Source organism: Mchenga conophoros, linkage group LG6 (assembly GCF_057382185.1).
Source record: "Mchenga conophoros isolate Kocher_MC1m ecotype Shallow Benthic linkage group LG6, M_conophoros_male_GT1.1, whole genome shotgun sequence".
In the NCBI taxonomy this organism is placed as follows: Eukaryota; Metazoa; Chordata; class Actinopteri; order Cichliformes; family Cichlidae; genus Mchenga; species Mchenga conophoros.
This window is the reverse complement of record NC_140531.1, coordinates 15,463,007-15,477,016: the sequence shown is the minus strand read 5'-3', so window position 1 is coordinate 15,477,016 and position 14,010 is coordinate 15,463,007. Positions and strand designations below refer to the sequence as shown.

Genomic DNA, 14,010 nt, shown 5'->3' with positions numbered 1-14,010 from the left:
CCAGAAGACAGTGGAGATTATTGTGGACTTCAGGAAGCACACAGCCCCACTCCCCCCCATCATCCTGACTGACACCCCCATCACCTCTGTGGACTCATTCCGCTTCCTGGGTACCACCATCACCCAGGACCTGAAGTGGGAGCCCACCATCACCTCCGTCATCAAGAAAGCCCAGCAGAGGATGTACTTCCTGAGGCAGCTGAAGAAATTCAACCTGCCAACACGGACGATGATGCAGTTCTACACTGTAATCATTGAGTCCATCCTCACCTCCTCCATCACCGTGTGGTACGCTGGAGCCACTGTCAGGGACAAACAGAGACTGCAGCGTGTTGTGCGCTCTGCTGAGAAGGTGATTGGCTGCAGACTCCCATCTTTGCAGGACCTGTACACCTCCAGGACATTGCGGCGTGCAGCTCGGATCTCAGCTGACCCTTCTCACCCTGGACACAGTCTGTTTGACCTGCTCCCCTCAGGCAGGAGGTTCTGGTCCATTCGCACCAGAACCTCTCGCCATAAGAACAGTTTCTTCCCCTCTGCTGTTGGACACATGAACAATAAACGTACAACTGTTCCCACCACTAACACCTGACCCTACGCTGTGTTCACTGCATCATTCCATGTTTGGCACTGATCACCACCTGCACTCATGTATATATCTTTCAACGTAGCAGCAACCACCCTGTGAGATCACCTATATGCAATACGACAGCCACTCCTTAGTTCGTTGGCCTCTTTGTATTGTTTGTTGTGCACCATATCGCACAATTCCTCTTGAGTGAATGAGTAGCTAACCTTGTTATGCACCATTTCAAAGAACAATGGAGAGTTACACAACTGAGTCTGCAAAAGAGCAAAACAGGCAGATGAATCTGTCACTGCAGACGCACAAAACCGCATAACTTTATTTTTATCCTCAGTCAACATCCGATTCTAATTTCCAGGATGTCAGATTGAAACTGTGGTAGCACACAATTGGAGTCATAAAATAAAAATACAGCATGTGGTTAAGTGTTATAAAATCCTTGAAATTCTCCATGATCTCAACTATTGCAGTGCTGGATCTAGTCCAGTGTTAAATAAACAATAATACTCAATATTACCAATACTATGATTAACTGTCTTAAAATATTGGAGAGTAACTTTAGTTTATATGACATGAACCTGTTGAGACAGCAGGGGGAGCCATAGCATTATTGTTTGTTTTGTTATGACCATTCTACATGATGTTTTTGAAGTGTTTTGAGGTTAAATTAATTACCTAAGTAGCAATTGTGGTGAATTTTCTCTAGGTCCGAATTTAACATTTAAGATAATTGTGAATTATTAATCAAGAGATTGTACCTAAATTAATTTCTTTAATCTGCACTCATAAAACATCTTGATTAACGGCTGATAGTCAAACCCTCCAGCACTTTCTAAGCTTTTTAACCTGTCAGTATATTTGACCTACATCTTAATCAGGTGCTGGAAATTAGCCAGAAGTTTCACACATTAACCCGAGCAGGAGGTTAAGTCAATTAAAACATAATTGCTATCAACAACACGTTACTAATCTACAAATCTAGCACGTTGAATATTCAGAAAACTCTTGCAGAAGCTGGACAAAATCACAGTCAAAAGCCATTTACTGTTTAGGTTTATACTCTTTCTCTGAGGAAAGAAAAACTTCTAAGGATACAAACAAACTGTGACACCTAGAGCTGAGCGATTCCAACGAGGAAATGCTCGGGAGGTTTTATAACATTTACTATTACAACATAATCAGTGACGCGCCTAGCTAACAAACCTAGCTTTATCCACTCCGAGGACCAAGTTTTAAAAAAATAAAATAAATAAGGGACCAAAATGCCAGACTTGGTATCTCACACACCAGTTGGAGATGTCACGGTAGGTATGAGCTACTTTTTATATGATATATGAATGGACATTTTCTGTTTCTGTAGCTGCTGCTAACATGTTGTTTGCTTATACAAAATAAATCTGATGTTGGTCACATTACTTAAAAGTTTATTGGAAAAGGTTTGCACACAAACTTTCACTTTAGATCAACACATTAACATACATTTTAGACTTCACCTGCACCACTTTACCATCTGATGCAAATTTCAGTCAACCAGATATAATTTATTTCAGTTGTGCAATTAACGTATAGTAGAAAGAAAATACTGCTTTTCCACTCATTTTCAGTCTAGTACTTGTACCTGATCGTTTTCAGATAAATGTTGTTGTTTGTTACAACACTTAACATTGACCTACGAATGATTCAAGCATAAAAAAACGACCAAAGGATGAAAAATTGTTGTTTCTACAAGTAACTGACAGCTTAAGAGAGAACCAAGATTTAAGTTTTACTATGACGCTGTTGCAGAAACACAACATTTGTTTCCATTTCCTTTGTTGAATACGTCAGAAATGTCAAAGATAATACAGTTTGACAGACATGAAATAACCATGTTGTACCAACACACTGATTCCCAAAGAACTATTAGCCAAAACCTTGGCATATCCCAACATGATGTGCAGTGTGTCCTTTGAGGAAACTGGACAAGTGTAAGACAAAAGAGTAAGTGGAAAGCTTAAAACTGATCTTTGGCAGATAACCAGTGTCTGAAAGTCATGTCCTTGAGAAATGGGGGGAACCATCCAGCAAAGACCAGACACTGGACCTAAAAGATACATCTGAAACTTTGATCCATCTACTCCTCACTGAAGCTTCATCAGAAACGCTTTCAGTGGAAGGGTGCATATCAAGAAGCAATTCTTCAGGAAAGGAAGTGAAGGGAAACGGCTGAGGTGTGCCAAATTACACAGGAACTGGACTGAAAATCAGTGGCCTTGTAGTAATTCATCTAAATTGAACATTTTAGCTCAATCTGTCGTCAGTATGTATGGAGGAGGTCAGCAGAAAGGTACAACAGTGAGTATCTACAGCCATTTGTAAAACATGGTGGAGGCTCTGTCATGGTTTGGGGCTGTGTTTCAGCCAGTAGTGTTGGACATCTTGTAAAAAAAAATCAGATTTTGATTCACCATGCAGTATGACCTGGAAAGCATGACTTCATTTTTTCGCATGACAATTATCCCAAACACACTGCTAATGCAACAAAAGCGAAACACACTGTGGGACACGGGGAGTCATGGATTGGCTTCACCAGAGCCCGGACTCAGCAAGCAGTGTGGGGGGATCATTTTGACAGAGAGCAGAACAAAAGGCAGAAACATCCAAAGAAGAGCTTTGAATGTCCTTTAAGAAGCCTGGAGAACTGTTCCTGAAGACCACTTAAAGAAACAAGACAAGAAAGCTTCCAGGCTGTCTTGAAGAATAAAGGTGGTCATACCGAACATTTACTTTCAAGCTCATTAAAATTATAAACCTTGTTTTGGCCTTATATGCTGTATTTCCATGTGTGCACATTTCAGTAAATCACTGCACTTATTTCAAATTTTCCTGGGAAAACATGAAGAAATCAGGGAGGACTCAAGACTTTTACACTGTGTTGTATATATAATAACAGAAAGCCACTCAAGTGGCTGAAGAAACCCAGGGAATCACCAATAACCAATAAAATTTTCTTCTCTACATGTGATTAGTATCCTGCCACACCATCTAATTATTTCACAATGGGAATACAATTAATTGGCAAAATCAATGCTCGCGATATCTAACAAAATGTCATTAATTAAATATTAATACATGTTGACAGAAAGTCGTGAGATTGACATGGCAGATGACTTAAGTGCTTTCTTGTATGAAAGCCAAAGGACATGGCGATCAGCAAAAAATAATAAAATCGAATTTGTTTTCAAGCTATTGTTCAATTTATTTGATTAGTATGTACCCTCATCCTGGACAGATGCTTTGTGACAGCAGCACCTGCTCTGCCAAACAGCCAAAGAAACAATTATTGATTTAATGCTGAATACACCATGAATAGCTTACTAAAAATGGAGACCCACAGCCAATATCCCAGTCCCTTGGGTCCTCACGTACACGTAAAGTAAATCACTAAGGACGCGGTCAACAGGAAGAACACTTTAAAACCTGAGTGCCGAGATAATCAGTGTAAGAGTGAATAGTGGTGATTACAATGCTCACTGCAAACAAAGACAATTCGGGGAGGGGTGGGAACTATTTTACTTTCCTGTTGAACTCAGAATTAAATTAAAAAACAAAAACATGCAAACATCTGCAACTACAGCTAAGACACCACTGAATATCAAATGATTCTCAAATTTAAAGCAAGAACAGAATAATTAGTGGAATTTACTTCACATGCCATTTCTTACATTTGTTACATTTACATGTCACGGATTAAAATGTATTTCATATTCATTATCTATCAATAAAATAAGTGTGTATGAAGGTTAATTCACACAGGAAGGCAATAACGTCATCATTGTACACAGTTTTATAACTGTGACCACAGATGATCACAGTCAAAATTTCAACGTATTCACGACTCCTGTACTTCAAACCATGCATTCAAATCATGACCATTAACAAGAGCATCAAAGAAATCTTTAAAACCCAGTCAGATTAAGTGTTGTTTACGATGCAGATTAGTTAGAAAAGAGCCACTCTATGTCAGAAATAAAGTTTAGGAGTTTAGCATTAACCACACGTAAAAGTTTAAGGAAAAATTAAATAGATGCAAGGATTTAACGGGAATACGATAATTCGGGTAAAAAGCCTGTTCTTGGTTTCACTTGCTTGTCTCAGCTGGGCTCTTCTGCTGAATCGTCTCTAAACGTGTTGATGCTATGAGAAGCACAAGAAAGCACATGATCAACATAATGATAGTATATTTGAACCATCACTGCAAACACTGAGCTCATAATAGCACATTTTCATTTTGCCACAGTTTGTTAACCTTGTAAACCATTACAGCTTTGCTGCTTTCTTGCATGTTGAAAGTGAATGCTTAAACAGAAGCATGGACACGTCTGACACAGTGGTCAGCAGCACAGGAGCACCACAGGGAACTGTGCTGTCCCCTCTTCTCTTCACCCTGTACACCTCTGACTTCTGCTACAACTCTGAATTATGCCACATTCAGAAGTTTGCAGATGACACGGCCATCATGGGGTGTATCTGGGATGATCAGGAAGAGGAGTACAGAAGTCTGGTGAGGAACTTTGTCGCATGGAGTCACACAAACCACCTGCAACTCAACACCTCAAAGACTAAGGAACTGGTTGTGGACTTCGGGAGGTCCAGAGAAGGTCCACTGCCGGTTCAGATAGAGGGGGAGGAGGTGGAGGTGGTCAACAAGTACAAGTACCTCGGGCTGTGGGTGGACAATAAACTGGACTGGTCATGCAACACAGAGCACCTGTATAAAAAAGCCCAAAGCCGACTGTACTTCCTCAGGAGGCTGAGGTCTTTTAACATCTGCAGGAAGCTCCTGAGGATGTTTTACCAGTCGATGGTTGCTGGAGTACTTTTCTATGCTGTGGTGTGCTGGGGGAGCAGCACAGCAAAGAAGGACTCATCCAGGCTGGAGAAACTGATCAGGAGGGCTAGCTCTGTGGTCGGCATGAAGCTGGACACTCTGGTGACAGTGGCAGAGAAAAGGACATTAAAGAAACTGATGGACATTATGGACAATGCTGGGCATCCTCTGCACACGGCCATAAACAATCAGAAGAGTCTGTTCAGTGACAGGTTGCTTCTCCCCAAGACAAGAACTAACAGACTTAAAAACTCCTTTGTCCCACACGCCATCAGACTGTTTAACTCCTCTCTGGAGGGGAGAGGGAGGGGAAACAGGAGGACAAAGGAGGGGGGAACAACTAAGCTGTAGTGCCTCTGCACCTCACTGTACAATACCTTATGCAATACTTTTGTAAATAGTCAACAGTGCAATAGACTCAATACTTGAAATGTGCAATTCACTTGTATTTTTATTTTTTATTCCTATTTATTCTATTTATCCCCTTTGTATATTTTATTTATATTTGTCTCTGTATTTATATATGTGTGTGTGTGTGTGTGTGTATATATATATATATATATATATATATATAACAGTTCTGTAACTGTAACTTCGGTCGTTGCTGTGCTTTTTTTGGAAGTCGAATTTCCCAGAGGAACCCACCCGAGGGATTAATAAAGTTCTATCTTATCTTATCTCTTATCTCTCTGGATACGTTAACTTTTCCAACTATATCTTTACAAGAGCAGATATTCTTTAATACTTTGTAATCTGATGCAGTTGTGCAGAACACTGCTTGTTAAACACCACACGTGTTTCTTCCAACACGTTGGTGAAGAATGAAATCTCTTGCAATCATTGAGATAACACTTCTCTCCAGTCTTTGCCAAACATACCTGGAAACACCCACACATGCTTGAAATCAGTTATACAACAGGCAGTCTGAACCTTAGTAGCTCAACTCCCTTGTAAGAACTCTGCAAACTTTGAGATAAAGAGGGTGGGAGGAAGAGGAAGATAAGGGGAATAGGAGGGAGAAGATCAGAACCAAGAACATACCTTGGTCCGGTCCTCTTTTTCAAGCAATGAAAGGCATGCAAGTACATCAATGTGATTTCAGTCCACTCGACAGAAGAGCAGGGTGATATCTTCCCCGTTGCCAAGCCACGGATGGCACAGCTCGTGATGTGGACGATGTGACGTGTGGAGCATAACAAATGACAGGATCAAACAGTACTTTTTTTGTTTACCTTACATTTTTTCATTTATTTTGTTTCAGTGAGTTTCTATATAACCCTATAAGAACAACCAATACAGCTGTTAAACTTTTCTGTTTCTGTGTTCACAAATGTGAGCAGCAGATACAGTTATTGCCCCTCTAAAGGTTTAATTGTTTGAAAAGCAATTGCTAGGTTAGACTGCAAAGTTTCATTTTGACATAGAAGTTTGGTGTTTGTCTTCAAGTCTTGTGTCTTATCAGTGTGTGCATTTCTAACACAACAAGACAAATTCCTTAAAAAAGTGTGGCAGGGACCAAAAAATAAAATAAAATAAAATAAAAATAAATTAATGATTACAAACATCAATTTTTTTTAATTGCTTATGATAAAAATGCTTACTGTTTTAATTATTTATTCATATTGTGAGAAAATAATCTAATTAGCTAATTAATTAATTAATTAAACATGTCAAGACTTTGCTACATTTCAGTAAAATGTGTCGATAAATACGCCATTAAAGTCTGTGCAGCCTGGCATCAGCGTGAGCAGGAAAATAAATGATTAGGGTGAACAATCAGAAAAACGTGAGATTATGAGAGGTTTTTGCTTTTCAGCTTTTTTGTCACAATAATATATTGTTGTTTCATTCTAGTGTCGATGAAGCTTATTCTGATGTTTGAGAAGATTTTGTGGCAACTTAAGGGTGGGAGCCGAACCAAGAATTTGAAGGAAAAAATCAGAAAAGCTTAAAATCAATTCATGTTATGCAGATATTGTAAGAGAGCTGTACTGGTGGCGTTGCTGAACAGAAATCAAAATTGAGAAGAAGTTCATTATTGCAGCGGGTATTTGTCAGTTATTTTTCTGACTGCAAAAATGTAGATAACACCAGTATATTGCGGATGGCAGATTGGATCCGCCGTATTTTAAATGATTAAGATTAAAGACGTATACATGTATGTTACGAAGCCGTGAGTACAGTTTCACAGGTGTGTTAATGATGCCCCCCTTTGTTGCTCTATTTGATGTTAGAAGTTAGCTATTTTAAAGTTTAAGCCCTTTAAAACATTTAAAAAGTCATTTTAATCATCCATTATTATGTGTGGTCAAAATGCCCAAAATAAACATAAAATACACACTTCACATTTGAACAACTAATTATCAGTCCATTCCCTTAAATTGTGCAACTTTAGACATTTGTTGATTTACAATCAGTACAAACTCCATCTTCGTCTTTCTGTGTCTCTCTGGCTTTGGAGCATCTTGCGGTCACGCTGGAAAGCGGGAAACACTTAAACACAGACATAAAAGCCATCCTGTAGTTGTTGTTCATCCAGCCGTACAGGATGGGGTTGACGAATGTTGAGCACATTGCTATGATATGGAACACAGTGAAAAGCAGCTTGAAGTCCTTCATGTACGGCACGCTGCTGTCGATGTCAACGGCCAACTGGAAGGCGTGGAAAGGCAACCAGCTGACGGCAAAGACCACCACCATGGTCAGGAGCATCTTGGTGGTCTTCTTCCTTCGCTGATTACGGTCATTTCGATCGTTTCGATGAGCCATGTGATTCTTCAGTTTATTCCAGATGCGAATGTAAGCGACAGAGTTGATTATTAAAGGCAAACAGTACTGAATCAGAAGCATCGATGTACTGTAGATGGCTCCATTCATGCTGCTTCCCGGCCACTTCTCCGCACACACGTGAAGAGTCTCGGCCGGCGACAGATCAAGCATCTCGTACTCCCTGAAAATGGCAAGGGGACTAGCCAACAGGGCACTGACGGCCCACGTGATGACGATAACAACAGCACACATGTCTTTGGACATCTTAGTCTCCATGTGGTAGACAATGTTCCTGTGGCGGTCCAGAGCAATGATATTCAGAGTGATGGTGGACACGTGCACAGCCATGCCTTGAGCACAGGGTAGCATGAAGCACAACACCTGACCAAACATCCATTTGCCATAGAGGGTGTTGACAAGGGTGGAAGGTAAGCACAGCGTGTTTACGAGCAAGTCAGCAACAGCCAAGTTTACGATAAAGAAATTGGTCACGGTCCGCAGATTTTTGAACTTGTAGACGACATATATCACTAAGGAGTTCCCAGTGACTCCAAACAGGATGATTGTGCTGTAAGCAAGGATGAGGATAACTTGAACTGCAACCAGCCTTGTGCTGTCATCCTCCATGAGAAAGTTCTCACCATACACTGTGTACGCGGTTGAGCAGCAGTTAGAAGGTTGAAGCTGATAATCTTCTACTTGAGTCATGTTTAATTGTTCTGCTGTGTTCATGACTAAAAGAACCAGAGTAAATCTGTGGAACAAAAAGTAGATATGGACATTAGTTGTGGCTCATGTAATAGTCTATTAACCATTAGCCAGTAGTTTATATTGCGTGCTCTATTAGTAGTATTAGTATTAAGTCTGCATTAGTCAAAATCACAAGTAAGCTCTGTAAAATGCAAATCTACACGTGAGAAGTCACTGAGGGACAGCCCTCATTTTAATTAATTCATACATTGAAAGTTTTTTTTTTTTATGTGGTTTAACTTTGAAAAGTCCACCATTTATGTTAAATATCAGCCAGTTACCAAAAACCTCACAGTTACACCGGAGTTTTGACAGAACACTTGTTGGTGGCACATAGGTTTGCTTTGGGTGATTGCAGATATTGACTCCGAAGGCTTGGCTTCTATCCAAGAGCACAATGCGCTTCTGATGGGGTGGATTTCCTTTTAAGAGGTCTTGGAATACAATGAACGCAGGAACCAGAGCCACATACTGTAACGAGCAGTGCCGCAATTATCTTTCAGTGCGGCAAACACAAATCTGTCACTAGCTGAGAATACTAACCCCCTTCTCAGCTGCTGGATTGTGAAAATCTTAAATTAACATTTACATGCCCAATAGGATGCACCGCGCTTTTGTGGGGGGCTTGTAAAAAATTGCAAATGCAACAGTTATTAAGTCATGTGGCAATTTGTGATGGCTATTTATCAAGAAAAAACACGTGACAGTTTGAGTATAAATGAGACAGCTACTCTGATCAAGATCCACTCACCTCAATCTGCAGAGTGAGATTGTTAGATTCCGCTCATCGTTTGTGCCGCTAGTAAAGTTTTGGTGCTTTTCTTCTCGTTCCTGTCATGTCCAGATGAGCAAACCCATTTAAACACCAGCTGGGGGGGAGAAAAAGTGTCCTTATTCTGAGAAACAGCAGCAGCAGCAAAGCGCGCAACAGTTTGCCAGTGCGCACTGCGGTCCGTTTGGCGTCGAGGGTTCATTAACTGCTCTGTGAGACTGAGCGATACAGAAAAACGAGGCGGGTTAAGTAACAGAGAAGAAACGAGAACGCGGTCTTTTGGGGGTCTTCATCCTGTGAGAGTACAAAATGTAATAAATGTGCGCCAACAATAGGAAAACCTAAAAGTGCAGATGCGTAGCGTGCTTTATATGGAGCATTTGAGCAATAGCAAAGTGTAAAGACTGTGAGAAGATGAGACTATAAAGTCAATTATAAAAATGTTTTATGTAGAAAAAAAAAAAAAAAAAAGCTTGGCGACAACGTGCTTGCAGCATCTGCGTATTACAGGGACTCCGCTGATGAAGTCTGGGTGTGCCTCCGCAGACTGTTACGCAGCACCGGTAGCAGCTTTTTCTTTTATCTTTTGGGGTTTTTCATAATTAGTATTTGCAGTTTAATAACTGCGCCTAGAACATAAACACTATTGTATGGTATTAAAAACTCTAAACAGATTCCTCCAAATGCGTCAAGGTGCAGCTAGGACGTGACTCCAACATGTCCTCGAAATGCTACTTGCAACAACAAAATTTACCGTGACTTAAAATCAAGTCACAAGCTAGAGCATATTTAGCATCTTCTCAACTTTGTAAGCAGTGAGTCAAATGTGACATAAATTTACCACCCACGCGTTAATTATCTCTGGACACTTAGGAGCTGAACAGTGGCGTGTCCAGCGGGGGCCTGGGGCACAGGCCACCCCCCCACCCCCCCCCCCCGCCAACCAGACTGGCCACCCCAGGTGCCACTCCGAAGCTAAAACAATAAAATTTAATGAAATATCAAATGTACGATTATGGTTTCACAGTGAAGCTCAGATATCCGAGGGTAAGTGAATGGAGCACCGGCTTCTGCACTATGAGCATCATGTTAGCAAAGGTAGGAGAGCCAAGCACAAAAGACGGCACCGCAGAAAACATTTTTTCTGCGAAAGATTAACAAGTTAACATAGCTGGACTAGCCATCGGACATTTGCATGGTGGGCTGATGACTTGTTTTTTTTTGTAACGGCATGAACAATGAAAGTGGTGGATTGGCCAGATGCTGGCCAATGTGTAAAAATAACTCAGTTGTTTGGTGGTGGCTATGGCAGAGCTTCCACAGAGGCAACAGGTGGATGAGGGAAGGTGAGGCAGGAGGAGAGACCCGAGGCGGCCGCCGGTCCAAGTGTCAGGTGAACTGAACTTCAGGTAAGAAGTTATGACCTGCAGTCTATCTGGGTCAGATATAAACCAAGTTTAGGTGCAGTTTATTTTTGTTAAGCTGACTTTTTACAGTCAGTTACAATACCTCGTACTGCGTGAGCTAGAATGACGAGTTTCTATACAGCTGTTCGGTTGCTATGATGTTACTGATAGTGAACTTTATTTTATTCATAAGGTTAGTTAGTAGAGTTGCCAACAGCTCCTTAAAAAATGGAATGGTCCCTCATTCAGAGAAAATATTACACGTTTCGTATTGAGCTGAGAAGAGACGCAGTTTGTCCCGTACTTCAGCTAGGATGGAAAAAGACACACAGCTGGAGTTATTCTGTCTTTACAGCTGCCTCTTCTATTGCTACTTCAATCATGAAACTGATCAGCTGATCAGCTTTTCTCTCTTGTTTATTTATCGCCCACTTTGTGCCAGAAACAGGAAACCAGCGGATGTCACGCTAAACAACAGCAGCACGTTTAAGCTTGATCAGCTGTTGTTAGAATTTATTTAATATTAATTTCTAGTATCAGCTGATGTTTGCTGGAGCCACAGCTGTAAAGCTGCTGGTCATGATGTCGGTTTGGATATGTGGTGAGAGGGAAACATGAAGATGAAACCAGGAGATGTCCTTACTGGATCATCAGAGCTGTGATGGAGAAACAGGTTTACCTTTTAGGTGACATGAATGAGTTGAAGGGAAGTTATGAACTGTTTCTGAGAGACAAATAACACCAGGATCCTTTTTTACGTAGCTGACAGCTGGTAACTGTGCAGGGGCGGGTCTAGGAAAGTGTTGCCAGGGGGCCAGGTAGGGCATTAACAGGGAGACGGGGGCACAAAGAAATACTTTTCTTTTTTTATTGTCAATTCAAATATCTAGCTTTTATTAAATAATTATCTGAATCTTGCGAACAAAGTTTTTATCTGACGTAAAATGCATAGAAATCATACATATACCAAAAAGACTGTACATCACTGTCACAACAGCATTTGTTTTCATTCAAAGTCTTTATGGCTTTAATACCTGGTGGGCCGGTCTCTAGTCAAAATGCCCAATTTTCTGTCCCAGTCCAGCCCTGCAGGTTAATACTGGCAGTGTCACCATGCCAGCTGACTGTATTTCATCATCAGCCAATGCTGTTATTTATACATCAATATTACCAAAGTTTACCATAAGGCAGCATAGAAAGTATTTACTTGCTTTCAGGTTTTATTCAAATGTTAGTCTTTTCAGTTGTTTCTCCACTTTTTTCCTGTTTCAAAATCAAACACCAGTTTGTGAGAAGATTATCTTCTTTTTTTTAACAGGCATTGGTTTTGCATTGGCATTGGCTAATTTGCCAATTGTATGTTAAAAATGTTCGTATTTTAATATTCAAAAATGTTTTTGCCCAAAACATATGTGCACTACATGTCAGTAAAAATACTATGCAAATATTGCTGTCCTTGAATGCTGAGTAAACACTGACTGATTGTATCTCTTCTACTTTATCAACGCAGTATCTAAAAACTTTGCACCGTAGTGGTTAAAATCTCATTCTAATAAGAGTTAAAAGCGCATTCGGTTATTAGGTTTACAGGGTTATTGAATTATGGTTAATGGTTGGTAGAATTGTTTTTAACAATATCTGCCAATTATATCTGCCACCCTTCTCCAAATCTGTGCCCCTACCTGGCCCCCCAACAAAAATTTTCTAGACACGCCACTGTATAGTGTATGTAATTAAAGTTGTATGTAATTGATGTTGTTTTCTTTTTGATTGTTTATTAGTATGTTTGCATTGTTAAATTACGTTGTTACATGAAACAATATCAGTTTCAGTTATATGAGCGTCCGTGAGTCTCTGCCGCTTTTTTTCACTGATGCCATCAATCAGCATCCTCTGAAACGTCTTTTTTCCCCACAAACTCATCATTAGAGACCTCACTTTTTATATTCTGGTGAATAACAGCGCAGGTTCCAGCTTAAGGTCTAGTTCAGTGAAGCAGGTCCATTTCAAATTGTTAAGCCTGCGGCTTATAATTGCAATCATTTGATTACCGCTGTTATAAACCAAGTCACCATGTGGCCATTAGGAACTGAGTTACTGTAGAACTGTCTCCTTGGCAAACGCCTACCAAACTTGCCCATAGAGCTACAACACAGATGGTGAAATAATGAGGAAAGAAAAACAGGAAACCTGGGCAAGGCTTTCAGGAAGATTGCAGCAGGCTGAGCAGAGTGTAAATGATCTTCTTTAATATGGTAGCAAGAAATGATTCTTCATTTGTCATTGCAGATGCCTCACACTGTGATTTAAGGCTTCAGCTCCTGGTCAAGGAAAAAAAGAACATTTCTGTATTAGTAAGAGGTCCACATAGATTATATGTGTGTGTGTGTGTGTGTGTGTGTGTGTGTGTGTGTGTGTGTGTGTGTACTCTATGTCAGAATAAAATGTTTTTTTCTATTATACAATTCTTAAATTGTATCTGTTTCACTAAATAGCTAGTGCAGGGATAAATATGTAAATGAATCAGAATTTATTTGCCTCTTATTTCATGTTTTATTCATCCTATTTAGCCTCTTACCCTCACAGGCTGCAGCCTCCTGTGACCCTGACTTGGAGAAGCGATTAATAGAATGGATGCATGGGTGCATGGATAACCTTTTTCTTTTTTTTACAGTACAATTTTGTTATTCATTGTCTCAGCTCACATCTTAGAAATTAGACTTATTTGATGCACTCAACTGGCAGCGAGCAGGTAATTGAACATGACAGCATTTACATAGACATCATTGAATTGTGCACTGGAGACATCAAAAACAACTGAAGCAAACCTAAATACCTGCAGAATTTTGCTTGCTGT

General features: G+C 40.2%; 1 protein-coding gene across 1 annotated transcript; it reads right to left on the bottom strand.

The window, feature by feature from the left end:
• Window positions 1–7,735: 7,735 nt before the first annotated feature.
• On the bottom strand, window positions 7,736–9,763 carry npy2r (neuropeptide Y receptor Y2). Its single transcript, XM_085278629.1, has 2 exons — window positions 9,727–9,763; window positions 7,736–8,979 (listed from the first exon to the last, which is right to left on the bottom strand). Exon 2 carries the CDS (start codon window positions 8,955–8,957, stop codon window positions 7,848–7,850), a length of 1,110 nt encoding a protein of 369 aa, XP_085134755.1. The 5' UTR covers window positions 8,958–8,979; window positions 9,727–9,763; the 3' UTR covers window positions 7,736–7,847.
• Window positions 9,764–14,010: the final 4,247 nt, after the last annotated feature.

Bases quoted from the DNA above. Each gene is read 5' to 3' on its own strand.
- npy2r (XM_085278629.1), bottom strand. From the start codon at position 8,957: ATGAACACAGCAGAACAATTAAACATGACTCAAGTAGAAGATTATCAG.